Genomic DNA, 26,095 nt, shown 5'->3' with positions numbered 1-26,095 from the left:
CCCTGGAAGACGAACATGGGCCACAAAAGGCTCACCGCTGGGAGCACCTGCCATCGCCGGACAGTTGTGCATCGCTTAACCGCTGCACCTATGCGCCAGGAGGGTTATCAAGACTCATAGGGATCTATGAATATGAAGCAGAGCATGACCATCTGCATAAAAGAATTAACCCACTACGCTACCGCGTCGTACCTTTAAGGCGGCACTTTAGCGTTCCCTCCAGTTTTCTTATCATTTGTTGGTTTAGTTGCAATTCATAGCTACATGGACGAACATATTCATTCCTAATATGCACGTCGGAGTGTGAATTAACAAAGTGGGCATGAACGTGACGAAACGGACGCCGTATACGCCATGCTTAATCACCACGACTACTGTAGCAGGTCGATCCGGATGGGTAATGTCACAATCTGTACAGAACATTAACTCCTACTAATAACATGCTCGCAGTTCGTTGAAAGCATCGGGCTTCAGGGAACCGCTAACCTTAAGATGATACACAGATTTATTACAACATCAATTTAAACTGCATTGTGTAGCTGGCGTGAGGCACAATGGCTTGTTGTATCTCCGGCGATGCGCAAAGGCGCATGCTGCTTCAGTAATCATGAGGCCCTGGGTTGTTATACGCAGAGGTTAGAGACGTGCTGCCTCAGGATACTTCAGAGTCACGGATTTCTTCCGCTGCGCAGCCTGCGGAGAGGCCCACAACACGGGGTCCCAGGAGTGCCAAAGACGCCTAAAGCCCGACAGTCAGTGCCGCCAATAGAATCTCTTCCTCCCCAAATAAAACAAGGTACTTTCAAGGAAACCAGCAGAATCCACCAGAGCAGACCAAATCATCTCAACATCTCAGCAGAGCCGACAATCCCCCCAACCTACGAGTCAGGTGGTTCAGCTCGGATCAAGAAATCTCATCGCACTCCCGGTCGAGATCACGTTCCCATTTGAGATTTAGGGCGGACCTAAACCATCCAGAGGACCGATCCTCCATCCCGTCAACGTCTACAGGGAAGAACCACAAGAAATCAATGAAAAAGACACCACCCAACATCAATGATCAGGTGAGCTGGCCAGTTTTAAGCGTCTATCACCCCTCAAACACCTGCTCTAAATGTTCCCAGCTAGAAAAAGATAACACACACCTTAGAGAACAAGCCAATGACCTAAATCGGCGCCTTCAGCGCCTAGAATAACAACGACAACAACCCGCGCAGTCAGCACAACAGCAAACACCAGGGACTCAATCAAGGGAAGTAAGACCCAATGCGCAAGTAGTGGCATCGCCGACGAACCCCCTAGTCTTGCAAGCTTACAAGCTGCAATTAAAACGCTCATCACCCAGCAACATCACTTTGTCACCCAGATGCAAGGTCAGACGCAGACCAGTACAAAGCTAGGGCAGACCGTAGCTGCGCTCCAACACAGCGTTCACGTCCTGGAAGACGGCCTGCGCAAGAGAGTGGACGACATAAACAACCCAAGAGCCAAGATACAACTATACAGGCGCATCAACAACATAAACGACATCAGTGACGCAGAAAGCAGCCTCGATGACAGCAACTACTAATACCTCTCGAGATATCCCAAATCAATTGGAAATATGGCAGTGGAGTTTTCGCTCGTTCGATAAAATAGGACCTTCGTTACAACTCTTCATTCAGACCTCCCATACTCCACCCGACGTCATCATTCTTCAAGAAATAGGAACGCAATCCGCCACACTAAGAGGCTACTACAGAATTTTTATTCCGGATTCACCACGCTTCGCTGTGTATGTATCAAAATCCATAGCCTCTGTGGCCCACTCCGCCTCAGTTACCGGTATTAACTACATATTGCTAGAAGCCCTCCCATAAAAGCGGGGGAAACACAGCACCTTTATATTGAATCTATATAGCCCACCTCGTGCACAACAAGAACAGTTTGGAAACATACTCCAGGAATGGGCTCGAATAGCAAGCAAAAACCAGCTGGTAGCCTTAGGCGACCTGAGCGCACCCCATACGGCCGGGGGGTATTCAAAGGACATCAGAAAAGGCACCTCCCCGTTGGAAGCACCAGACAAGGAAGGTCTCAAGCTATCCACGGACTTTACGACACCTACCAGAATCGGCAACGGCGTAGGCACAGACACCACACCTGATCTATCTTTTACAAAGAACGCTACTAACGTCACATGGACCAACCTCGGTGAGATCCTAGGGATTGATCATTACATCCTGAGTAGAGCAATCTTCGCTCCCAAGCTCAGACGTTTCATTGGGGACTCGAAGATCCCTAATTGGGAAGCGTTTCGTAAATTCCCCCCACCGGAAGGAAGGATCACGAGCATAACAGACTGGACACGCCAAAACCAGATACGCATGCTTCCGCTACTAAAACTATAAGACGCACCGTCGCCACTCCGGAAGTCGATCGACATCTTACAGTTGTGGTAGACGAGAAAGAATCTCATAAGACGTTGGAAACAACAGAGACTCAATAAACAACTCCGCCTGCGCATTGCCTCCAACACGTAGGAAGCTCAGCAATATTCCACCCAACTTGCCCAACAAAATTGGGTACAGTTCTGTGCCGCTTTGAAAGGAACCCTAAGTACTGGTCAAACCTGGTCCATCCTCCGCAGTCTCATTGAACCCGACAAAGCCAAATCGACCACAAATCGTACACCCCAAACAATAGCTCTACAATTCCATGGGAGTGACAATGAACTCATGGACGCTTTGTGAACGCGTTACATTGGCGACACTCCAATATAACCTTTTCCAACCACCTAAAACGGCCTTCAACACCCCAACCTTAATGCCCCAATAACAATAGCTGAGGTGCAAGCCGCAGCCTGTGTATTGCAGCGCAACACCGCTCTTGGAGCGGATAAAATCCCAAACGCTATTTTTCGTAAACTCAGTTATGCGCATATCAAAGCCATCACTGACTGCTTCAATGAAGAACTCTGGAAGCAGGTCATTGTACCTCAGGATTGGCGTCATGCCGAAATTATCACCATTCCCAAGCCCGGCAAGAGGCCGACACTTGATTCCCTCCGGCCCATCTCCCCAGCATGATGTTTAGGGAAACTCTATGAACGGCTCATCCACACCCGCCTCCAAAATTATATTGATGTCAATGACCTCTTCCCCCCTACTAAGGTTGGGTTCAGGCCAGGACTTTCGACCCAAGACGCCTTCCTGCTCCTGCGAGAAGTGCTTACCAACATCCCCAGACGTCATCTTGGCTGTAGAGCCACTGACCGCCATGCAGCAGCCGAAATATATGCGTTCCCGTTGGTCTGCAATCTGTTTTGTCGACACGGTCGACATAGTCGCGTCGACAAATGCCCGCGCCGAGGAGCTGGCCGGGTACACGTTAGGTGAGCTACAGCGCGCCGGCATTTTAAAGCCCCGGAACTCTTCAGAGCAAGAGTGAAATTCTCAGGCTGAAAAACAACGTGTTTAATGGAGCCATTAACGGTCGGCTTTCCTCAGTACGAAGCGTCTGCAGTCTCGTCTCGGTGCCGTTGGAGGATCTCTGCCTCGGGAAGCCCTAAGCGGCCCTTTCACTAGCATCGCTTTTCGGGGAAACGCTCCCTTTTCGTTTGTTTATGCGTGTGTGTGTGCCGAATCCGCTTATTCACCGTGTGGGAAACAACGTCGCTTCTGAACGACGCGCGGGAAGCCGGGAACACGGATTGTGCCTGGTCAGTGTCAGTGGCGTGCTTTCCGAACGCCGGCCTTTAGGTTTATTTTTCTTTAAGTCGACGGGCGGCTTCGGCGGCGGCATGCCATAGTTCTCGAGCGGCGCGGAAAGATATACGCCTCAGCTACGCTCATTGCCCGAACTTGCAGTCTAACGGCGGCGCCGAGGCGATTCTTCTTTTGGCCGTGGGTTTTTGTTTCTGCTGGCTGGTGTTGTTTCGAGGAACAGAGGGCAAATGAGGGTTCTGCTCGCGCGCGCGCGCGCGTGTGTTTGTGTGTGTGTGTTTGTGTGTGTGTGTTTGTGTGTGTGTGTGTGTGTGTGTGTGTGTGTGTGTGTGTGTGTGTGTGTGTGTGTGTGTGTGTGTGTGTGTGTGTGTGTGTGTGTGTGTGTCTCGATTCGTCAGCGCAGTCCGACTTCCGGAGGGGAAGATGCCGTGTTACGATTTCGTTGCGTTTTTCTTGTTTTGTGCCTCATCTCAGTCACGTGTGTCTCGCTGGAAGTACTGTGGGCCCACCTAAATACACGGCCACAGGCGACTGTTACGTCATGAGGGGGCCGGCCCAATCATCGATGTGCTGCGGGGTTAAGAAGACATGGCGGGATTTTGGGGGTTCTCGATAGGAGCTTGTGACCGGGAGAGCTCTGGCGGCTCCACTCTGTTGTTGCTCTCTTTTTGTTCTATTCTCTCTTGACTGTATCATACATGTACTCTAATATACATAAAGTTTTTAGTTTCACATCGAAAGTCGGCGGGATCATCCTTCGCGCAAATGCCAATCACAAGAACGGGCCGTAACGGCAACGAAACGGCCTGACCTCACTACGCAATAGCAGGCAGGAAGAAAAGAAAGAACCTTCCATTTTGGCCTTACATTTAAAGGGCGCCTTCGACAACATATCCCACAAGGCGTTCTTTCAAGCCATAAGTGACCTTAGCGGCGGAGAAAATGTCTTTGACTACATGCGCGCGTTCCTCACGGGCCACACGGCCACGATATGCATCGGAAAAACCCGCTCCGACGCCAAAGATATGACACACAAAGGCACACCTCAGGGAGCTGTTATTTCTCCCCTCCTTTTCAACATTGTTATGCTGAGGCTATCGCGTGCACTGCAAGCACTTCCAAATGTAGGCTTTACCATATACGCGGATGATATAACTATATGAGCCACGAAGGGTTCCCTGGGCCAAAAAGAAACCACCCTACAATCAGCAGCCCGGATCTTCGAGGGCTTCATCTCGCAAAGTGGCCTCCACTGTGCCCGGGAGAAATCGGAGGTCATACGAGTACATGGCTCAAGATACGTCTCTCCAAGTCCCATCAACCTCACGATCTAGGGTCAAGCCATCAGGGAAGTTAACCTGACCCGCAATATTGGTCTTTGGATACAGAAAGCCTCCGTGTTACCCACACCATCCAGACTCGCAAAACCACCGCAAACCAGATAGCTCGCATGATCCGCAGCATTACCAAGCATCGCCAAGGAATGCGAGAAGACACTCTTCGGCTGGTGCAAGCTCGGGTACTTAGCCGAATCACATACGGACTACATTTTCACACGCTAACAAAGGGAGAGGAGCAGCAAATTGACACCATCACAAGGGGAGTATACAAGACGGCCCTTCAGCTTCCTAAAACATCTTGATGGAGAGTCTGACCGCACAGGGGTCTTCAACGCATTTGCGGAACTAACAGAAGCCATCCGTGCATCTCAAACACTAAGACTTCAGACCACCCAGGCTGGACGAGCTATACTACGCCGAGTAGGCACAATTGCGGACATCGATGCTCAATCCTCTCTAGAAAAACAGCACAGGAAATAAATCAGCGTGGCCCCGATACCGAAACATGTGCTTCAAGACGTTCACACAAGCCCACGACGAGCGCGAGTATCCTTCCTACGCCGACGCCTAGCCAGTTCTCCGAACGTGGTTTTTGTTGATGCCGCAGCGTATACTCGGACCATGACAAGTACGCAATCGCGGCAGTGGACCACCGCTTCTCCACTCTATTCACAGCTTCTGCAAGAGCCGAAACACCAGCGGCCACGGAGACCACCGCCTTGGCCATTGCCATTAGGCATTACGAGTCCCAAGGCCAAAGCGCTCATGTGATCACAGACTCGAAACACGCGTGTCGAAACTTCCTTAGAGGCTGAGTTCCCAAGCATGTCAGTCGGCTCATAAGCACTACACCCCTCGCCAAGCACCACCAAATCACATGGACCCCAGGCCACGAGGGACTGGGGGGAAATGAGAGGGCACATGCTGTAGCTCGAGGCATCATCAACCGAGCGGGGCCACAAACCGTGCCCGCTTTTACCCCGCTACCTTCGAGGTATAACGAACGCCTCGAGTTTCAGCATCTTCAAAGGAGACACTTCCCTCCCCCTCATAAGAAATTAGACACCCCAGATGCCGTCTCTTGGCGGCAGATACAGACGAACACATTTCGAAACCTCCATAGACTGCATCTCATGCACCCAAGATTATACTCCGACACCTGTCCCTGGTGCCAGGCCCGCCCTACACTCTTCCACATTTCGTGGAGATGTGGGGCTAAACCAAACACTGTACACACGGAAAACACGTCTTTCGAGCGGTGGGAGGCGCTGCTGACCAGCCATAACCTGGATGACCAACAGGCCTTCATACAATAGGTCCGCAGGGCAGCTCAAGCCAGTGGAACACTGGAATGAGGGCCACACCCAGAAGCTCGCCCAACTCCCCTTCACTTTAATAAAGTTTTACCTCCTCCTCCTTGTCCAAACGAGCTCGAGAACGTGTCACACAATTCGAAGACCTTATCAGTCTTGTCTTCCTGCTCTACCGCGAAAAAGAAATAAGGGGGCACTTAAGCTCCGCCTTAAGGCTATGACCCGATAGCGTATTGGTTTGATTCAATATATGCAAAAGACCAATCTCTCCTTTAATTTCTTAGATTCCAAACAGTCTTCATTCCACTTCTGGCACTGTGGTGCAGCGGTTAAGCGATGTGCCATTGTCTCGGCAGTGACTGTTAAGCGTGCTCTTCAAATGAGCTCGAGAACGAGTCACACAATTCGAAGGCCTTATCAGTCATGTCTTCCTGCTCTACCGCGAAAAAGAAATAAGGGGGCACTTAAGCTCCGCCTTAAGGCTATGACCCGATAACGTATTGGTTTAATTCTCATATATGCAAAGTACCATTCTCTGCTTTAATATCTTAGATTCCAAACAGTCCTCATTCCACTTCTGGCACTGTGGTACAGCGGTTAGGCGATGTGCCAATGTCTCGGCGGTGACTGTTAAGCGTGTTCTTCAAATGAGCTCGAGAACTAGTCACACAATTCGAAGACCTTATCAGTCTTGTCTTCCTGCTCTACAGCGAAAAAAAAATTTAAGGGGGCACTTGAGCTCCGCCTTAAGGCTTTTACCCGATAGCATTTTGGTTTGATTCCATATATGCTAAAGACCATTCTCTGCTATAATTTCTTAGATTTAAAACAGTCCTCATGCCACTTATGGCACTGTGGTGCAGCGGTTAAGCGACGCGCCATTGTCTCGGCGGTGGCTGTTTCATGCGCAGCCACTGGTGGGGATTAGGAGACCCAGGTTGCTCTTCCCGCGCGACCAATCATTCATTTAGCTGCCACCTGCTACGGGCGGCAGTTTTGTGATAATCTGGTGAGCAGGTCGCCACCTTCCACAGTGTACAAACTATCATGACGTCACAGGGTAACGTGACCTATTTCGCAGGCGACACATTCTATCTGCGTCCTGCGGCCGCTGGGGCTGAAAATTGGTTTTTGGGGAAAGGAAATGGCACAGTGTCCGTCTCACATCTCGGCGGACACCTGAACCCCGCCGTAAGGGAAGGGATAAAGGAGGGAGTGAAAGAAAAGAAGATAGGGCTGCCGAAGTGGAGGGCTCCGGAATAATTTCGACCACCTGGGGATCTTTAATGTGCACTGACATCGCACAGCACACGGGCACCTTTCTTGTTTAGCCCCTATCGAAACGCTGCCGCCGCGGTAGGGTTCGAACCTGGGTACTCCGGATCAGTAGCCGAGCGCGCTAACCACTGAGCCACCGCGGCGGGTTACTGATCGGGAAAAATTGCCGCCAACGCCGACGCGAGACAATTTTCTCCGAGATAGGTGTTCCAGCGCTCTCGCGTTAAACGTTAAGACGCAGAAAGAGTGAGAGATGAGAGAGCCAACCTTGTCTGCGGAAATAGAAAGGATTAGCCGGAGCAGGTGGTGAATGCCGCCATCTTCTTGGTCTACGTACCAACTCAGGGATGTCCCAAGACCCCGCCACCTGGTGAACCCGGCGTGCTAAGGTAGTGTCCAGTATATGCTCCCCCTGCGGTAGCATATACAGGAACATTGTGCTAAGGCAGCTTGTGCCGTCGCACTCGAGCACTCGAGGAGGAAGGTCTCCCAAGCCTCTTTAGTGGGTGTGGGGGTGGGGGGTGGAAAGGGCACTGTCTGCACAGGCCCACACCATGTGGGATAGAGAACAGAGCTCACCACAGTGTGGGTACAAAGGATTCACTTTCGGATCACAGCGAGCAGCCATTGCGGGACACCGGTAGGTGTTCGTCTGTAGCTCTCGTCTTGTAAATAGGCTGTTGGGGAAAGGACATCGCGCAGTATTTGTCTCACATATCGGCGGGCATCTGAAACGTGCCGCAAGAGAAGGGATAAAGGAGGAAAAGAGGAAAGAGAGGAAAATATTGGAGTGACGCGGAGTGACGCGGAGTGACCTGGAGTGACGCGATAGCTGCGGTTGACCGAGTGGAACTTGGTCACGTGACCAAGCACCTGACGAACCACGTGACCAGCCACGGCGCCGCGCCGCCGGCCGCTGCTCCGCACCACGTGACCAACTACTTGACAGCGTGGCGGCGCAGCCACGGGGTGGCGCGCCGCTACGCTGAAGGCTCGAAATGCTACCGTAATGTGGCTATCGCTACAATAGTCAATGATTTCTCGAAGCCGCAGAAACGGTCGCATACGCTCATCTGTTGGGGAGGACGCGGAACTAGTTGCCCGGAGGATAAGTGCACGGGCAGCCGCATTCGCTGCTTCGTTATCAGGGAGTCCGGTGGGCCGGCGCCTATGCGATGCGTCTGGGCGTGAGTTCGGCGTCTCTAACGGCGTTGTAGAGTATGTGATAGGCAAGAGGGCACACCTCACTCTTGACATAGCTCTCGCAAGCGAAACGCGAGTCTGAAATGACAACCTTGCATTGGGGTCCTTTGACCGCGAGGGCGATAGCGACTTCTTGCGCCCGATGGGCACAGTCTGCTCGGAAGGAGATCCCATTGGTTTGCAAGTTCTGGTGGACTACGGCAGCCGTGTTGTGGCCCGATGGAGTCGGAGCTGTGACGCCAACGTAGAAAACGCCGGATTTTGAACCGTGTGGCGCATCCAGCACCAAACACACGCTGTTGAACGGCCTTCGAGTGCGTGTGGAGTCATGTTGCCTGGCATGGGTTCCGCCCATAGCTTATGCCGCCACAGCTCTGGGATACGGAGTCGTTCCTCCGGGGACACAGAGTATGCTTATGTTGAGACCACTCAGTAGACGGCGTCCTGGTTCAGTAAGCTGCAGTCTCGTACATTGTCTCGTGAGATGAGTCTCACCCAACTTGGAGTAGGTGTTCAGCACCCCCAGGCCCGTGAGGCAGGCCGTGGAGGTGGTAACCGGGAGGTCCATAGCTCGTTTCACGATTTTGCGAATAGTGACGTCTAACTGCTTTGTGTTAGCTGCACTAAGGCTGATGTGCGGCGCCAAGTACAGGATATGACTAGAGGCATAAGCTTGTGCGAGACGGAACGCATGGCGTCCGCGCTAGCCCCAGCCCTGTTTAGACACGCGTCGTAGCATGTGGCTTACAACTTCCCCCACGCTCTTGATTTTGGCGATGGTGGTGTCGAATTTCAGCCAATGATGAATGTGTAAGCCTAAGACTGTCAGCCTTGCGAACAGAGTAGAGGACGGAGTACTAGACAGGAGACAGAGAAATAGAGACGGAGTAGAGGTGTCGAGGCAAACGTTTGGTGTTTGGGGCACAACGCAAAATGTCCTCCATCAGCTGCCGACACAATACTGAACAAAGCGGTGTCACTGAGTCTTCTAGATGTTAAGCAATGTAGTATGATTCACACAGCAAGAATATGCCTCAGCAATGGCAAAACCGTCCAGCGTCTAGAACTCAGCGTCGGTATCAGACCGAAATTAAGGGGCTGCCAGCATAAATGCCTTCCTTATCTGGCTGTGCTTGGAACTGTAAGATTCTCAAAATTGGTTTCCGGAACAGCATATCCTTTAAGACACCCTCTAGCCTGGTGAGGTAGGCGAAGCGCATTTTTGCTGCACCTAAATTTATTGAGCAGACAAGGGAAGGGAAAAGAGTGGCTTGTTATGACATACATGATTGAAACCAACAATCCCCGAAACCAGAAAGCTTAGGGGATCTGTGTTCATCACTGAAAAGATAAGTTAATCATAATGATTACTTTTTAAAAAGAGAATTGGTGATAAAGGAGAGAGAAATTTAAAATGATTCGCGAATGCGAAATCAAATGAAGGGTGTTAGCTAAGTTGTTTTCACGTATGCTTTCGACAAATTCGGATGCCAATGTGTACATCACAAAACGACGATTTGTTTGGTGCCACCCGCACTCCTCTGCGACAACTGGTCTGCCCGCTACGGCCCTCCGAAGGTCGCCCTCTTAACGGTTTCAAGCACCAAAGTTCGTCGGCTTGAATCCTTGACACGCAGAAGACTTCAACTCGAGTAACAACTTTGTGCGCAGAATTGTGTCGATTTGTTTGCCGGCACTCCGAACCCTCTGCGCCACATTCTTGGGCCCCAATTTTCACCAATGGCGACCCCGAGTGTCACCAGTCTCGGCACCCGCTCAGACTACACCGGCCGCTGTGCCGGCCTGACGACTGCGGGCGCTCAGTCACTTGATGGGGGGTCACGTTTTGCACGATGCTGCAGAAATTTAGTCATGTGGCCGACCGCCATCTTGAAATCTCGGAAGGACTAGAAACGTTCGATGCGAGTAGTAAAAGCTAACGCTTATAAAAACAACCCCTTGTGGTTGGTGGGATCCGAACCCAGGGCCTCCGAATTTAGCGTATTAACACGATAGCATCAAAGGACCCGATGCGCAAAAAATGCGGCGTCGACGTTGCGAGCGAAAAATCACGAGAATTTCTCTGGCTTGTGGTCTCCAGAGAGTAACCTAGGAGGCATGTGGTCCACCTAGGTCACGTGGCCTTGTGACGTCACCACGACCTTACACCGGATAATGAGCAAACTGCTCACCGTGGTAGGTGGCAGTTAAATTAATTATTGGTTGCTCGAGAAGGGCAACCTGGGCCGCACAAAGCCCAACGCTGGGAACACTTGGCATTGCAGGGCAGTGGCGCATCGCTTTTGCGCCAGGAAGGGTACGAAGACTCCCAGGCATTTATGAATGTACAGTAGAGAATGACTTATGCATATGTTGGAATGAACCCATTAACGCTATCGCGTCATACCCTTAAGGCGGAGCTTAAGGGTCTCCTGTACTTTTTCGATGTGGAAATAATGCCTGACTCCTATTGAAGCAGCATAACTATGCAACTTTGAGACCAAGATAAATTTATGAATGCACCTTTAAGTTTTAAGTAACAATGTTGACTATGGGGTACGCAGTAGTGATGGTCTCGCGAACAAAAATTCACTGGTACACTTTATGCGTTGGCGATGCGATAGCAATAGAGGCGGTTAATGCATTTATCAGAAGTGATGTTGTTTGCCTTCTTGTGCCGTAACTTCCCTCCGGCCAATTGGGATTATTTGCTCTAATGGCGACGCTTCCCCCCCAGTCAATGGGAGGCATCCGGTCTGGTTTTGTATTTTCCTTCCAGGCCATGACGAAATTTATGACAGACGTCACGTATTTCCCTTTTCACGCTTTTAATGCTCCCGTTTTAAAACTTATCTTGTGTTACTTAATGCATAGTAAAATTTAAATGCGGAAGCATGCTCGCATTTTGCAGTCTCATGATGCTCACAACTGCCGAATCAAACAGAATCCAAGAGATCGAGCTGAGCAGCCCGGTTCTATTGAGCCACTGCCGCTACATGAAATCGCAGGACTTCCAGTATTAAATTGTGGCAGGTGCTGTTTCCGCGGAAGCAGTTTCCGGACAAAAATTTTTTATCACTTGCGTATTGTGAAGCATCTTACAACCGCCTTTAATAGTTGCTCCGGACCCAGTACAAACAGAAAACCGTAGGCTATCGTGAGATCCATGAAAGGTGATAGAGAAATGCTACACATATGCGGCCAGGATATGTGACGGCTTGGGTGGGAGTGCTCCGTTTTTACATAGTGAGCCTATATGAAGGTGTTGCCCTTCTATACCAGTACGTCTGCTGGGTTTTTTATTGTGGAGATGTTCAGTCTAAGTCTCTTTTATCAATTGACAGCGTGAGGAACACAATATTTTGCCAAGCTGACGACCGTACTGTTGGTGCTTGCTAGTTGTATCTTCAGAATCTGACGCGCCTAGCCTGATAAGCCGATAACTGAAATACTGAAACTGAAGGTGACTATTTGAGCAGCAGATTTATTCGCCAATCCTTCTGGTGTTAAGCAAAATGTTTATTGCTATTTTGCAGGCGGAAATGGCGACCTGATTGTTTAATGTAAAGTGACGCTGTCAAGGGCTAGAAGGGAATATGGTATTGGCACTGGGAATAGATATTATAACATAAACAATTGTCTTTTGAAAGTTGTTGCCGAAAGAAATAATTGTACGACGCCCACGTCTCACGACGTGCAGCATGCTGTCTAATTCAAGATCAGCCGCACAGCACATGATGTCGGCATTGGATGAGAGTATTGATGACAAGTTAATGGCATTTCAGAATTTCTAGCGCCTCATTAGAAAACTGAAAAGTCATCGGAATTTTTGGATGATTGCACACACTACGAATGTCGAGAACGGGCAATGTCGTGCTAGTGGTGAGGCAGTTACCACCATGATTTTTCAGTTTAGTTGCACTCCAAAGGTTACTGCGTTCATAGAGTCAGGATTGTGAGTCGCAAGGGTACTTCTGTAGAGCTCAGGCTGGTCGTAAATTGCATAGAAGAAAGCGGCCGCGTGCAGCCGAATACCGTTTCAATAGTTTGCCGTTATGAATTCCTGCATGTCTGAGACGACGGCTGTGGCAGGGTGGCTAATAAATTGCAAAAAAAACAAGAACGCATTAAAACTATCCAAAAGAGTACCTACCGTTAACAGTGTGCTTTTGAGTGCGCCTGGTAAAGTTAACCGCATACCATTACAAACAAGGAGGGGGCAAGAGCCGACAAAAAGTTCTAACGCTAGCATTAGCATAGCTACAGTGGAGGAGGAACTCTTAAAGCCGGAATTAGAGTTTTGAAACATTTATCACCTCGATCCGCCAGATTGACCTGGGTCGTCTTGCGGGAAAACTCATCTGTCTGTGAATATATGCATAAAAATAGAAGAGCGTTTGAATACAGTGCGCCGCTCCGCACACAGAAGCATAGAAAATAATAGTCGATAAAGATGGTCCTTTTTTCTATGTTTTTTTGCATCTGATTAACGTCGTTGCTGACCTTTATGTGCTGTTCTTACCAAGCAAGAGGCTTTGAACTTTTTAGTGCGGAATAAGTCAGACACATGATCATCCTTCTAAAAGGTCAACGTCTCCGAAACCTATACCAGAAGCCTATATTATCATTCGCTTAAAAATCCTGCAATATATCTCCTGCTCTGTTGAAAATTTTAGGGAAAACATAAGAGTAAAGTGCGAATCATATACATAGGAAAATTGAACAAGTTTGAAGAAAATTTGTCCGCTGTGGGAAGCCGGACAAAAAATATATTTGGGAGCCAAACTAAGTATCGAGAAAAACTTGGCCCGAGAAATTTTGGGGCACAAAACTGAAACTGCTCTAAAGCAGAACTTTTCTCATCTTCTCTGCTCTGAATAATTTTTCCCCTGCAAAAGCTAGGATTCTAAGCACGAAGCCCCTTAAATGACGTCATATAACGTGAAGTCAGCCGGTGAGACTGAATCTGTGACATTAATTAGAAAACCGTAAGAGCGATTAAACTAGATTTCGGATTTAGCTTGAAATGAAACATTGCATGTGGCTCACCCAGGGGACCGCCAAATGTGGCAACTGAACAGATTAAATTGTGAACATGTGTCTCAACCTGGAAATAAAGCTAAACAAGCCGCAGCTGGAGATATTCTGTACGCCAAAGTTCACGGCAGAAGCCAAGAAGGTCAGGGTGCGTCAAATATAAAAACACTGTTAGGCTGTCCACGGAAGGTTCAATTAACCTAGCGCTTCTTTGAATGACTGAAGTGGTCAGCGAGCATTTCAGATATCTGAGAGGCTTGCTGAGACAAACTGTTGTCCCCCCGGACCAACTGATTTATTTTACCTTTGAATTAAGCCTGCTTTGCATAGCTATATATGAAGGCAGCGGCCTATTATTTTTTATTCTTTTTGTTTGCACTAGCATACTCTACTCTTCTGACCGTAGTTTGATTATGAAATAGGCGCTCCAGAGAGGTCAGAAAGGTGGCTGCTTTTCCTAGATTCAGCTCAACTTGACAAGCCACCAATTACACCGTGTCGGACAGCATGTTGTTCCAGCGTGTCTTAACATGTTCTGTACGTCTGCAGTCTATCGCCATATTCAGAGTATCTTAAACTTTTATACGGGAGTGAGGCAAGGCGTACAAGTTAACCTTATCGCAGTTAATAAGCGGGGCAGAGCTTTCACCCGCCGCGGTAGCTCAGTGGTTAGCGCGCTCGGTTACTGAGCCAGAGTTCATGGGTTCGAACCTGGCCGAGGCGGCGGCGTTTAGGTGGAGGCAAACCTTAGAAGGCGTCCGTGTACTGTACGATGTCAGCGCACGGTAAAGATCCCCAGGTGGTCGAAATTATTCCAGAGCCCTCCACTACGACACCGCTTTCTTCCTTTCTTCTCTCACTCTCTCCATTTTCCCTTTTCCTACAGCGCGTTTACCAGGCCAACAACACTGTCGACCCAGGAGTGTCCGAGTCAATACCCGGACATAAATTTGGATATATTTCGTGTTGCTTCTGGCAAAGTCCATCCAGCACCAAAAAATGTCGAAAAGATTGACCATGGCGTTGCGTTTGGATATCAAGGGCGCGTACAAAAACGGAACACTTCAGGCCATTTTGGATGCCTTAGAAGGTGCTGAGGTCGGAGGACGCATGTACAGCTTAATACGCAGTTATTTATCGGAGAGGTCACTCACCGTCCGTAATGAGGACGGACCAACGTCATTACATCGAACTTCGTGGTGACTCCCACAGGGCGGAGTGCTGAGCCCAATGCTCTTGAACCTTGCTCTCGTCGGCCTGGTCGACTTACTGTCACAATCTGCTCAGATCTCCATCTACCCAGACGATATCTGTATTTGGGCTTCAAGTGTGGCTCGTCTCAAAGATTGTGCGAGACTTCAGAAGGCGGCACCTATATTGACTATTTCGTTTGTCTGCGGGGCCTCAATATTTTGACCGCGAAGTGCTCACTTGCAGAGTACACTTGCAAAAAAATCTCGTGTTTCGTCATGCATCAATTGCAAAGCTGTCCTCTATGAGATAATACATCGCTCCCTTGGTGTAATCATCTACAGGAATCTCTAGTGGAGCCCTAATCTGCACAGCATAAGAAGGTGACTGATGGGGATTCTCCATGTCCTCTCCTTCGGAGAAAAGCCTGGGGCGTATGAGTGTGCTCGGTGCTAAAACTGTACCGTTCACAGTTCCTGTGCTAGCTGCGGTACAACTTTCCAATATTCAGTAACATTAGAGAGACAAACGTCCCACTCCTGAAAGCGTGCAAGCGCAAGCTCTCCGTATGTGCCTTGGACTGCCTAACTATGCCTCTACAGCAGCGACTGTTGTCGGCCGTTAATATCCAACTACTTCATATTACCGCGAATCTTTGCAATGCTTGTCCATTCTTCAAAGCTTCCGTCACGCCGCTTTATCACTTTGTTTGCGATGCATGACGTGACCAGATTTATCTCGATTGATCGCATCCAGGCAGAGCTGATTCTACATTCTTCCAGAATGGTCTAGTAGCTTTCAACTTTTTATCTCGAAAGTTTGCTATCAGTTTTAAATTGAGCACGAGCGACAGCGGCGGGCATTCTGTTCAACGACCGCCCAGCACACTTGTTGCTACGCCGCCGCAGAGCGATTCAGTCCATTGCGGGCGCAAGTCAGCCCAAATAAAGTTTTGTTTAGACGCTATTTTCCCTGTCGTTCTGCTCTCCGGATTGCAGTACCTATTTCGTGACATCTGGTGGAGGCGCTGGGTGGCCTTCCATGTTCCGGACGCCCCTTCAATTCGTGACACCAACCCTCGGCGCATCGCACCGGAGGACGAGTCAGCAGTTAGCCGAGCCAGCAGACGTCTTCAGGGAAAGAAGCCTGAGTTCGGGACCCTGCTGGACCGCACCCGACAATGAAAAGACGCTGCTAACTGCAGCACAACCTCGGCAAAGATGTCGACCCCGATCATACTGCATGAGCCGCGGGTGCCGCCAACATTCAGTGGATCCCTAAGCGAAGACCCCGAAGAATGGTTAGATCAATTTGAGCGCGTAGCATCATTGAACAAGTCGGAATATTCGACACGTATTTCTCTCACTGGAGGGCTTAGCACGTGCGTGGTACGAAAACCACGAGTCGTCCCTAACAACATGGGAGCTGTTCAAGACAGAACTTTTTAAGGTATTCACCAGTGTCGTGAGGAACGAAAGAGCAGAAGACTCCTCGAGTCCAGAATCCAGCTTCCAAGTGAGCCCGTACGCGGTTACGTTGAAGAGATGAAGCGCCTCTTTCACCGTGCCGACACCAAGATGACCGAGGAAAAGAAAGTTCAGTTTTTAATACGCGGCGTAAAAGAACAACTCTTTGCCAGCCTCGACCGCGAGCCGCCAAAAACAGTCGATGAATTCATACAAGAAACCTGCAAGATCGAGACGACCCTCGAGGTCCGGGCTTGGCAGTATAATCGCCCTTCTGTCTGTGCAATCCGTCCGGACACGACGACCACTACCAACGATAACTTGCAAGAAGTTATCCTCGAAATCGTCCGCGAGGAGCGACGTCGATTACTGCCAACCTTAACAAAAATATCTTCCAGGGTGGTCTCCTACTGGTCCAGGAGTCCACGGGCTTGTGCCTCACATAAGGCCCGATCCACCAGCCATTGAGCGGTGCGTAAAGCAGCCTACCAAGAAGAATGAGTGGGATTGGGGATGGGGGTTACTGCCTGTGGGGAAGGACATTCCCAAAGGTAGTGGAAAAGTGTAGATCTGGGCACGCCACAGGTGTTACAATGAGGAGGAAAGGTGGGGTGAAAGCATGAGAGACGGTATGGTGAAATAAAGCAGCCCGTCTGTTATTGTCGCCATGTGACGCTGGATAAGGGCGACAGAGTACTGTGGGGTGGTGGTAATGTCATGCGGCTGAGCTTTAGAATGCGGTGCTTTGATGCTATGTATAAGGGACCGATGGGGTCTCTTGCGCAGGGTTGGGTGCCTGATCGTCTGGGGTCCGGGAGGAGAGTTCTCGGGCCAGCGCATGAACGCGCTCATTACCGGGGATCGAGGCATGCCCAGAGATCCACGACAGAGTAACCGTTCGGTCGAGAGAGGTGGTTGTGGCAAGAATACGGTGTGTGACCGGAGTCGCCACCCTCTTTAGGTAGTGGCGGTATGCGGCCTGGTGATCTGTGCAAATTTCGGTTATGTTTTTGTCGATGGTGGAGTGGGCCAGCGCAAGTGCGATGGCGGCTCCTTCCGTCTCTGCAGGTGAATTAGTTCGGATAGTAGCGGCGGCCTCCACAGTGCCGTCTTCATAGGCTGCGACTGCCGTGAAGAATCCTACTTTAGAATTTTCTGCCACGTCGACATAAAGGATACCGGAGTGGTTGCTGTATGTTTGGTGTAATAGCTCGCTCGAGCCTGCCGCCTACCCTGATGGAGGCTAGCGCTCATATTTCGCGGTAGGGGCTTCTGATATATGTGATCCTGCATGCGCAGAGAAATCATGCAAGGTGTAGGACTTGTTGGGGTTTGAATGGGTGGATTGAGACGGAGCTGTCGCAGTAGGTATTGTCCTGTTTCCGTGCGACTCAAGCGGACTAATTGGTTGTTGCGTTGAGCCTGTGTTAACTCGACCACGGTGTTGTGGGCACCAGTGGCCAGGAGGCGTTTCGTGATAACCATCCGTGGAAGACGTATGACGGAGGTGACAGCCGTGCGTATTAGGATGTCTGTGCGTTGTGTTTGGCGCTGAGTGGGTATGTGGTATGGGAGGTGGCATGTAATGCGGCTGATGATTAATGCATTTGCCATATTGAGGGTCTCGCGTTCAGACAGCCCATGATTGCGTGCTGCCACCCGCTTGATTAGTGCAGCCACCTGTTTGGTCTGTCTTTGCAAGAGTGAAGGGTAGCGGTTGCATTGAGTGTGTTGTTAATGAGAAGGCCGAGAATCTTCACCTGAGACCCAATGGGCACTGGATTCCCGTACATGAGTATTTTAATGGGGGGGAGGGGGGTCACTGGGGAGGAGTTTCAGCTGCAAGAGTTGCGATTTATTTGGAGAGCAACGGAGGCCTGTGTTTGCTAATTGGGTGGTGGTGATGTCTATGGCAGATGGCACGATATCCTGGCCTGTTCCAATGGATCCTCCCGTTGTCGAGAGGATTATTTCATCTGCGCTTACACCTGTGTGGAGGCCTGGGATAGCAGCAAGGGCCTTTGCCAGTGGCGCTAGGGCAATGTTAAAAACTAGAGGTGATAGGACCGCCCCTTGTGGGGTTCCCCTGTTAGACAGAGGGAAAGACTGGGAGGCGACACCCCCTTGATAGAGTTTTGCCGTGCGTCCCTGAAGGAAGGCCCGAACATAGTGCCATATGCGGGTGCCACAGTCGGTGGTGGCTAATGTCGTCAGGATATGGTCATGGCTTATTGTGTCGAAAGCCTTATGAATATCCAGGGCCAGTATGGCTCGCGTAGCGGCTGTACGGCGCTTAGTGTAAAAGAGAGATTCTTTAAGGGCGAGAAGTACGTCTTGCGCCGAGATGTTAGGACGGAAGCCAAATTGTACGTTGGAGAGGAAGCCTGTTGTTTCTAGGAACGGTTGCAGGCGATTGAGAATAACGTGCTCGAAGAGCTTGCCGACACAGCTCGTTAAGGAGATGAGGCGCAAATTTTGAAGGGTGAGGGGTTTGCCCGGATTGGGTATAAATCGCATGCTGGCTTGGGTCCAGGCTGATGGGAGCATCCTAGCTTGTCAGTGGTTATTAAAGAGCTCCGTGAGTTCTTGAAGCGAGACTTCGTCCAGATTGAGTAGCGCCTTGTACGTTATTCCATCCGGCTCCGGCGCCGTAGAGCGGTGAATAGCAAAGAGTGCTCGGCGGACTTCGGTTAAGGTAATGTCGGCATCAATTAAGTTCCGGGTTAGGTGGAGGTAGATTGGGTGGATCTGCTGACTGAAGGGATGGGGGTATATAAGTGTCCCGTAGTTGGCCAATTGCGTATGTGCCAATTTGAAGCTCTAGTTGTATTAGACGTTGTGTGCTTACTTGTGTCTCAGATTTAGTGGTTTTTGGATCTAAGAGAGCGCGTAGGAGGGACCACGTGCGTTTAGTGCTTAATATACCCTTGAGGTCGTTACAAAAGGTTTGCCCAGTTTGCGCAGGCTAGGGTGTTCGCGTATTCTTCTCCTCACGAGTGAGAGCGGCTATGCGGAGTCTCAATTTACGATTGTGTCGCTGGTGACGCCAGCGCTTGAGAAGTTACTGTCGGGCCTCCCATAGATGAGCCAGATGCGGATAAACCTGCGGTTCTTCTTCTTCTGTGGTTGTAGGGAAGGATGAAAGTGGGAAGACAAGGGCTTTTCTACTGGAGGGCTAGCCTCCACGCCCACTGCCGGCGTGTCATAGGAGGAGGAGGGGAGGGGGAAAAAGATTGAAAGAGGAGAGGGTAGGCGTGCAGCCGCAGTGATCATGTCAGATGACATGTGCTGTCCCCTGTGGCCTATAAGCGGCCGGAGAGGCCGGTGGCCTCCAGGAAGGAGAGGAGGTGCCGGAAGGCCTTGGCAGGATGGTGACCGCCGGGGAAGAGAAGGTGGTCCGCTGAGGTGCAGGGGAGGCCCATGGAGTGGTAGCCCGCCCCCATGATAGTCCTTGCGGACACAAAGGCAGGGCAATCACACAGGAGGTACTGGGTTGTCTCTTCTGAGTAACTGCAGAGGGAGCACCCAGGGGAGTCGGAGAGGCCAATGCGGAAGAGGCGGGAGCCGGTGTTGGCGCACCTACCCTGAGCCTCAGGAGTAGGCTGCGCTCCTTGCAGTGCAGGCCAAGATTTGGAAGAGGGTGTGGGGGAACCCAAAACCTGCGGTGCCGCAGGGTTTTTTTTAATGCGTTTGCTGTTCGCCTGGATTACCTCCACCAGACGGTCTGTCCAGTCGGTGACAGTACCGGGTTCGGTTGAATCAGCTGCCAAGTATGAGCGCAATTTATCCCAGTCAGTGAGGAGCTGTGAACGAGGGCTGAAGATCTTGGAATCGTAAGCAATAGTAGTGGAGACAGAAAAGTGGCCATTGCCAAGGCTGTCTTGGAGCACCGTGTGAGATTTAACGATTACGTTCGGTGTGGCCCATGTGATATCGGGTGCGGTGTCGCGGCTGACACTTGTGCCAATGCGAGTGCGTACGGTGGGGTTTGTGATCAGGCCAAGGTTGTAATCAGCCATTGCGGTAGAAATGAGGTTACCTTTTGGGGTATCCGAGGTGTATCCCCAGTGCGTGTGACGTGCATTAAAATCACCCACCACAAGGAGCTTTGAGGAACGAAAGGAGTCCAGGATGCCCGGAATAACTCTGCCTTTATCTTTGGGATTGCTGTATATGAAGTCTAAGGTTGGACGAAATCTCGTCTGGTCGGGTAGTAGCGTCATAGGAAAACAAAAATACATGAATCGCCGACCAAAGGCTTGTGTCAATAAACGACGTTTCGGCTTCCTTACGGAAGCCTTGTTCACTGAAGGCTTTACTAAAAAACCCGGCTCTTAAATACGTTTCAATAATCGTCCGAGGCATCTTGCATACACTGGCGGGAGATTGCCGTCATTGCGATTAAGTGTTTTTTTAGTCGTTTGTATCGCCAGCGACTCAAGATATTGGCGTGTAAGCCCGTTTCTTTCTTTGGCGATAATAGAGGCCTCATTCCAGCAGATACGATGTTTTGCTGATACGGCATGCTCCTCAAGAGCGTTGCCAACTACTTTTTGGTTTTCTACGTCCTTCTTGTGCTCTTTCAGGCGCCTTCGAAAATTCCCGCTTTCGCCTATGTATACATAATCGCACTCAGCACAAGGGATCCGGTACACCACGCCCGGAAATTTTTCCTTTTCCAGCTTTTCCTTCACATTCACCAGTTCGTGCCGTAACTTGTGGGTGGGAACATTGGCAACGTGAACGTCGTACGAGCGCAGTACACGTCCCAGTGCTTCGCTTACACCAGGCACATAGGGGATGGCGGCACGTGATTGGCAATGGTTGCGGGCCGTGTTCTCTAGGAGCACTGAGCGGCGTTTCACGGAGGCTAGAAATTTCCTGGGGTAGCCGCAAGTCGTCAACTCACGGCGCACTTGCACCAGGTCCGAGGCATGGTCTTGATGTCGTGAGCAAATATTTCTCGACCTTTCGATGAGTGAAGCCGCAACAGCACGTTTGTGGCAGGCCGGGTTCACTGAGTTAAAATGTAGGTACCTGCCCGTGTGGGTCGACTTCCTGAACACTCGAAAGGAGAGGTTATGGCCCACTCGCTCCACTAACACGTCCAAGAATGGTAGTTGGTTGCCAACCTCCTCCTCGACAGTGAACTGTATGGCCTTTTCCATGCTGTTAATGTGCCTGGTGAACGCGGCAAGTGCGTCCTTCTTGACTATACAAAAACAGTCGTCGATGTACCGCAGGAACACATTAGGTCGTGGGTGGAAGGAGGCCAGAGCCCGGTTTTCGATGGCTTCCATGGTCAGGTTGGCGGCCGTGACAGAAATGGAAGCGCCCATTGCAGTTCCGTGCACCTGCTTGTAGAACGAACCTCGAAAAACGAAGTACGTGTTTTCGAGGCAAAACTTCAACAACCGTGACAGGTCCTGTGCCTCAAGGGGTGTTCTTTCGCTGAGCTTCTCGTCATTTTGGAGGGCAGCCGCGCAAACATCTACCGCTAGATCGACTGGGACGCTGGTGAAGAGCGACGTAACGTCAAAAGACACAATGATGTCGTCATACTCCACCACGACGTCACGCACTTTTTCAGTGAAGTCAAACGAGTTGCGTATTAATGTGGGTCCTTTTCCTACTAGCGGCGCGAAGACACGGTGAAGGTAGCCCAACAGCTGGCATAGGGGCGAACGGGTAAAATCCACTATCGGTCGCATAGGGACGCCCTCCTTGTGGATTTTCGGAAGGCCGTATAAAACAGGAGCAGACCCATTGTGACAAAGGAGTCGGTAGTAGAGTGCCTTGTGCTGTGGAGGTACGAAGAGAAACACATAGGCAAGATGCTTTTGCAGCTCTCGTTCTACCTTCAGGGTAGGGTCCTTCTTCAGTGCGATGTACGTGCTCTTGTCTTGCAGGAGTTCCATCATTTTTTTGTCGTAGTCGGTGCTGTTCAAGATGACGGTAGCATTGCTCTTGTCGGCGGGAAGGATAACAATTTCCCGGTTTCTGCGCAGGCTTCTTATTGCGTTGCACTCCTCAGGAAGCATGTGAGAGGCCTGTCGGGTCGGCAGTTTGGCAAGGATGCTCACAACTCGACGATTATTGAAACGTATTTAAGAGCCGGGTTTTTTAGTAAAGCCTTCAGTGAACAAGGCTTCCGTAAGGAAGCCGAAACGTCGTTTATTGACACAAGCCTTTGGTCGGCGATTCATGTATTTTTGTTTTCCTATGACGCTACTACCCGACCAGACGAGATTTCGTCCAACCTTAGACTTAATCCAGTTACGACGGTCGTATGGCCAGCCTTTCATAACTCAAGTCCGCCAGTACGTTTCCATGACCGTCCGACTATCTTCATTTAGGGACCATTTAGATTTCAAACTCGCCTGCAAGGCCAGAAACCTAATCCCCAGATCGCTCCGCTTGCTGCGACCCGTCGACTCCGCTTTTGGACACAGCGTCAAAGCAAGAGCAGAACGTCAGTTACTGCAGGCCAGGATCCTAAACTGCAAAGACATAACCAGGTGCCTTCAAAATCAACTCTTCTTCGCTCGTCGCCGCCTCGAGTACATATGCCCAAACGAGTTCGCGAGCATCCAGCTGCATGCCAACTACAAAGCTAGCCTTCAGTCTCAACAACGACAAGCGGCTCACAAGAACAAGATGGTGAGACTGATGCCCTGCCACGAGGAAGCCAGCTTTGCTAGTCGCCCAGTCAGCACGAGCTCCACAGTCCACAATCTGTCTACCTACAAGCCTACCCAATCCGAGCAAGCAGTGCTTGAGCTTGGATTAAACTTCAACGCTGGGTCTGCTCCGGACGCAAGAAAGGTAATTTGTGCTGTTGAACGTGCAGTGATGAAAGTTGAGGGCGGCCGCCGCGATGAAGCTCGAACTCGAGTTGTGAGCATCCTTGACAAACTGCCGACCCGACAGGCCTCTCACATGCTTCCTGAGGAGCGCAACGCAATAAGAAGCCTGCGCAGAAACCGGGAAATTGTTATCCTTCCCGCCGACAAGGGCAATGCTACCGTCATCTTGAACAGCACCGACTACGACAAAAAAATGATGGAACTCCTGCAAGACAAGAGCACGTACATCGCACTGAAGAAGGACCCTACCCTGAAGGTAGAACGAGAGCTGCATAAGCATCTTGCCTATGTGTTTCGCTTCGTACTTCCACAGCACAAGGCACTCTACTACCGACTCCTTTGTCACAATGGGTCTGCTCCTGCTTTATACGGCCTTCCGAAAATCCACAAGGAGGGCGTCCCTATGCGACCGATAGTGGATTTTACCCGTTCGCCCCTATGCCAGCTGTCGGGCTACCTTCACCGTGTCTTCGCGCCGCTAGTAGGAAAAGGACCCACATTCATACGCAACTCGTTTGACTTCACTGAAAACGTGCGTGACGTCGTGGTGGAGGATGACGACATCATTGTGTCTTTTGACGTTACGTCGCTCTTCACCAGCGTCCCAGTCGATCTAGCGGTAGATGTTTGCGCGGCTGCCCTCCAAAATGACGAGAAGCTCAGCGAAAGAACACCCCTTGAGGCACAGGACCTGTTACGGTTGTTGAAGTTTTGCCTCGAAAGCACGTACTTCGTTTTTCGAGGTTCGTTCTACAAGCAGGTGCACGGAACTGCAATGGGCGCTTCCATTTCTGTCACGGCCGCCAACCTGACCATGGAAGCTATCGAAAACCGGGCTCTGGCCTCCTTCCATCCACGACCTAATGTGTTCCTGCGGTACATCGACGACTGTTTTTGTATAGTTAAGAAGGACGCACTTGCCGCGTTCACCAGGCACATTAACAGCATGGAAAAGGCCATACAGTTCACTGTCGAGGAGGAGGTTGGCAACCGACTACCATTCTTGGACGTGTTAGTGGAGCGAGTGGGCCATAACCTCTCCTTTCGAGTGTTCAGGAAGTCGACCCACACGGGCAGGTACCTACATTTTAACTCAGTGAACCCGGCCTGCCACAAACGTTCAGTGCTCCTAGAGAACACGGCCCGCAACCATTGACAATCACGTGCTGCCATCCCCTATGTGCCTGGTGTAAGCGAAGCACTGGGACGTGTGCTGCGCTCGTACGACGTTCACGTTGCCCACGTTCCCGCCCACAAGTTACGGCACGAACTGGTGAATGTGAAGGAAAAGCTGCAAAAGGAAAAATTTCCGGGCGTGGTGTACCGGATCCCTTGTGCTGAGTGCGATTATGTATACATAGGCAAAAGCGGGAATTTTCGAAGGCGCCTGAAAGAGCACAAGAAGGACGTAGAAAACCAAAAAGTAGTTGCCAACGCTCTTGCGGAGCATGCCGTATCAGCAAAACATCGTATCTGCTGGAATAAGGCCTCTATTATCGCCAAAGAAAGAAACGGGCTTACACGCCAATATCTTGAGTCGCTGGCGATACAAACGACTAAAAAAACACTTAATCGCAATGACGGCAATCTCCCGCCAGTGTATGCAAGATGCCTCGGACGATTATTGAAACGTATTTAAGAGCCGGGTTTTTTAGTAAAGCCTTCAGTGAACAAGGCTTCCGTAAGGAAGCCGAAACGTCGTTTATTGACACAAGCCTTTGGTCGGCGATTCATGTATTTTTGTTTTCCTATTGCTGTATATGTTAAGATTAGTGAGGCCATATGTGTGCCCGGGTGAGCTGAGCTGTATCGCGGTATACTGAGTGTCCGTGCTTGCGGGTGTTTGTCGGTGTGTGGTCTAGCACCGGCATGGATGCGAGTGTCAAGATTGCTGTACGTGGGGTAAGGGCTAGCGTGTGATAACCGCGGATATGAATGCGCTTTGTTTCCGTCTCTTGCAGTGCGATGACATGGGGGGGATTAGGGGAGTTTGCAATATATGCTACTAGTTGCGCTTGTTTTTGGCGTATGCTGCGCCAGTTCCATTGCCATATAATTGTTTCTTTTGGTGTAGTGAACTGGCGTCGCCGCCGACCTTTTCGCGTGCTATTGTTCTGTGCCATGTTGCTGGTCTGGAGATACTGGATCAGGACAGGCAGCGGGTTGAACTGCGCGTTGCTTGCGAGGCAATTCCTCATGAGGTATAAGTTCGAAAAGCTTATTGATGCCGGCTTCATGTTTTTCCAAGCGTGTAATGATTGTAACTTCTACCCTGTCTATCATGGACTGTATCAGCTGTGCCTGGGCTTGTATGAGCTGTTACGGCATCGCTCCGAGTTGTTCAGCAGCTATAGTGTTGATTATGCTAGTGATTTCTGAACTAAATTCCGCGGAACATACAGACGCCCATGATGACGCTGCACCCGCGACGCCGCATGAAGAACCGACACTCGCTGCACCGACGCCGCACACAGTGAGAACCCCGACCACGACGCAAGCTGCCTTGAAAACGGCGCCGCCACCCAGAAAAGCTTCGACCACCCGCGACTCGCATACGCGACGAAGCCGTGGTCCGACGCCGAGAGCGACATGCAATGCAAGAGCCAGGACGTCCGATTTAGAAGTGACTATCGACGGCCGGAAAGTTACCGCTCTAGTCGACATAGGAGCCGATTACTCGGTGATGAATGGAACATT

At 50.5% G+C, this 26,095-nt stretch overlaps 2 protein-coding genes across 2 annotated transcripts; one reads left to right on the top strand and one right to left on the bottom strand.

Moving 5' to 3' along the window:
* Nucleotides 1–1,396: 1,396 nt before the first annotated feature.
* On the bottom strand, nt 1,397–22,573 carry LOC144119728 (uncharacterized). The gene is made up of 3 exons (XM_077652278.1): nt 21,570–22,573; nt 20,116–20,191; nt 1,397–1,450 (listed from the first exon to the last, which is right to left on the bottom strand). Exons 1-3 carry the CDS (start codon nt 22,571–22,573, stop codon nt 1,397–1,399), a joined length of 1,134 nt encoding a protein of 377 aa, XP_077508404.1.
* Nucleotides 22,574–23,384: 811 nt separating this feature from the next.
* On the top strand, nt 23,385–24,554 carry LOC144119727 (uncharacterized). Its single transcript, XM_077652277.1, has one exon. The coding sequence runs from the start codon at nt 23,385–23,387 to the stop codon at nt 24,552–24,554; it is 1,170 nt and encodes a 389-aa protein (XP_077508403.1).
* The last annotated feature ends 1,541 nt before the right edge of the window (nt 24,555–26,095 follow it).

The sequence above is a fragment of the Amblyomma americanum genome, chromosome 2, assembly GCF_052857255.1.
Source record: "Amblyomma americanum isolate KBUSLIRL-KWMA chromosome 2, ASM5285725v1, whole genome shotgun sequence".
NCBI lineage: Eukaryota > Metazoa > Arthropoda > Arachnida > Ixodida > Ixodidae > Amblyomma > Amblyomma americanum.
Note: the sequence above shows the minus strand (reverse complement) of the source record. Positions and strands in the feature narration are given on the sequence as shown.

Bases quoted from the DNA above. Each gene is read 5' to 3' on its own strand.
- LOC144119727 (XM_077652277.1), top strand. From the start codon at position 23,385: ATGAAAGTTGAGGGCGGCCGCCGCGATGAAGCTCGAACTCGAGTTGTG.
- LOC144119728 (XM_077652278.1), bottom strand. From the start codon at position 22,573: ATGCTTCCTGAGGAGTGCAACGCAATAAGAAGCCTGCGCAGAAACCGG. The intron at 20,192-21,569 runs GTACCTACATTT...GCGGCACCGCAG, and splicing joins AAGTCGACCCACACGGGCAG to GTTTTGGGTTCCCCCACACC. The intron at 1,451-20,115 runs GTAGGTGCGCCA...TCTCTTGCGCAG, and splicing joins GCCTACTCCTGAGGCTCAGG to GCCGTCTTCCAGGACGTGAA.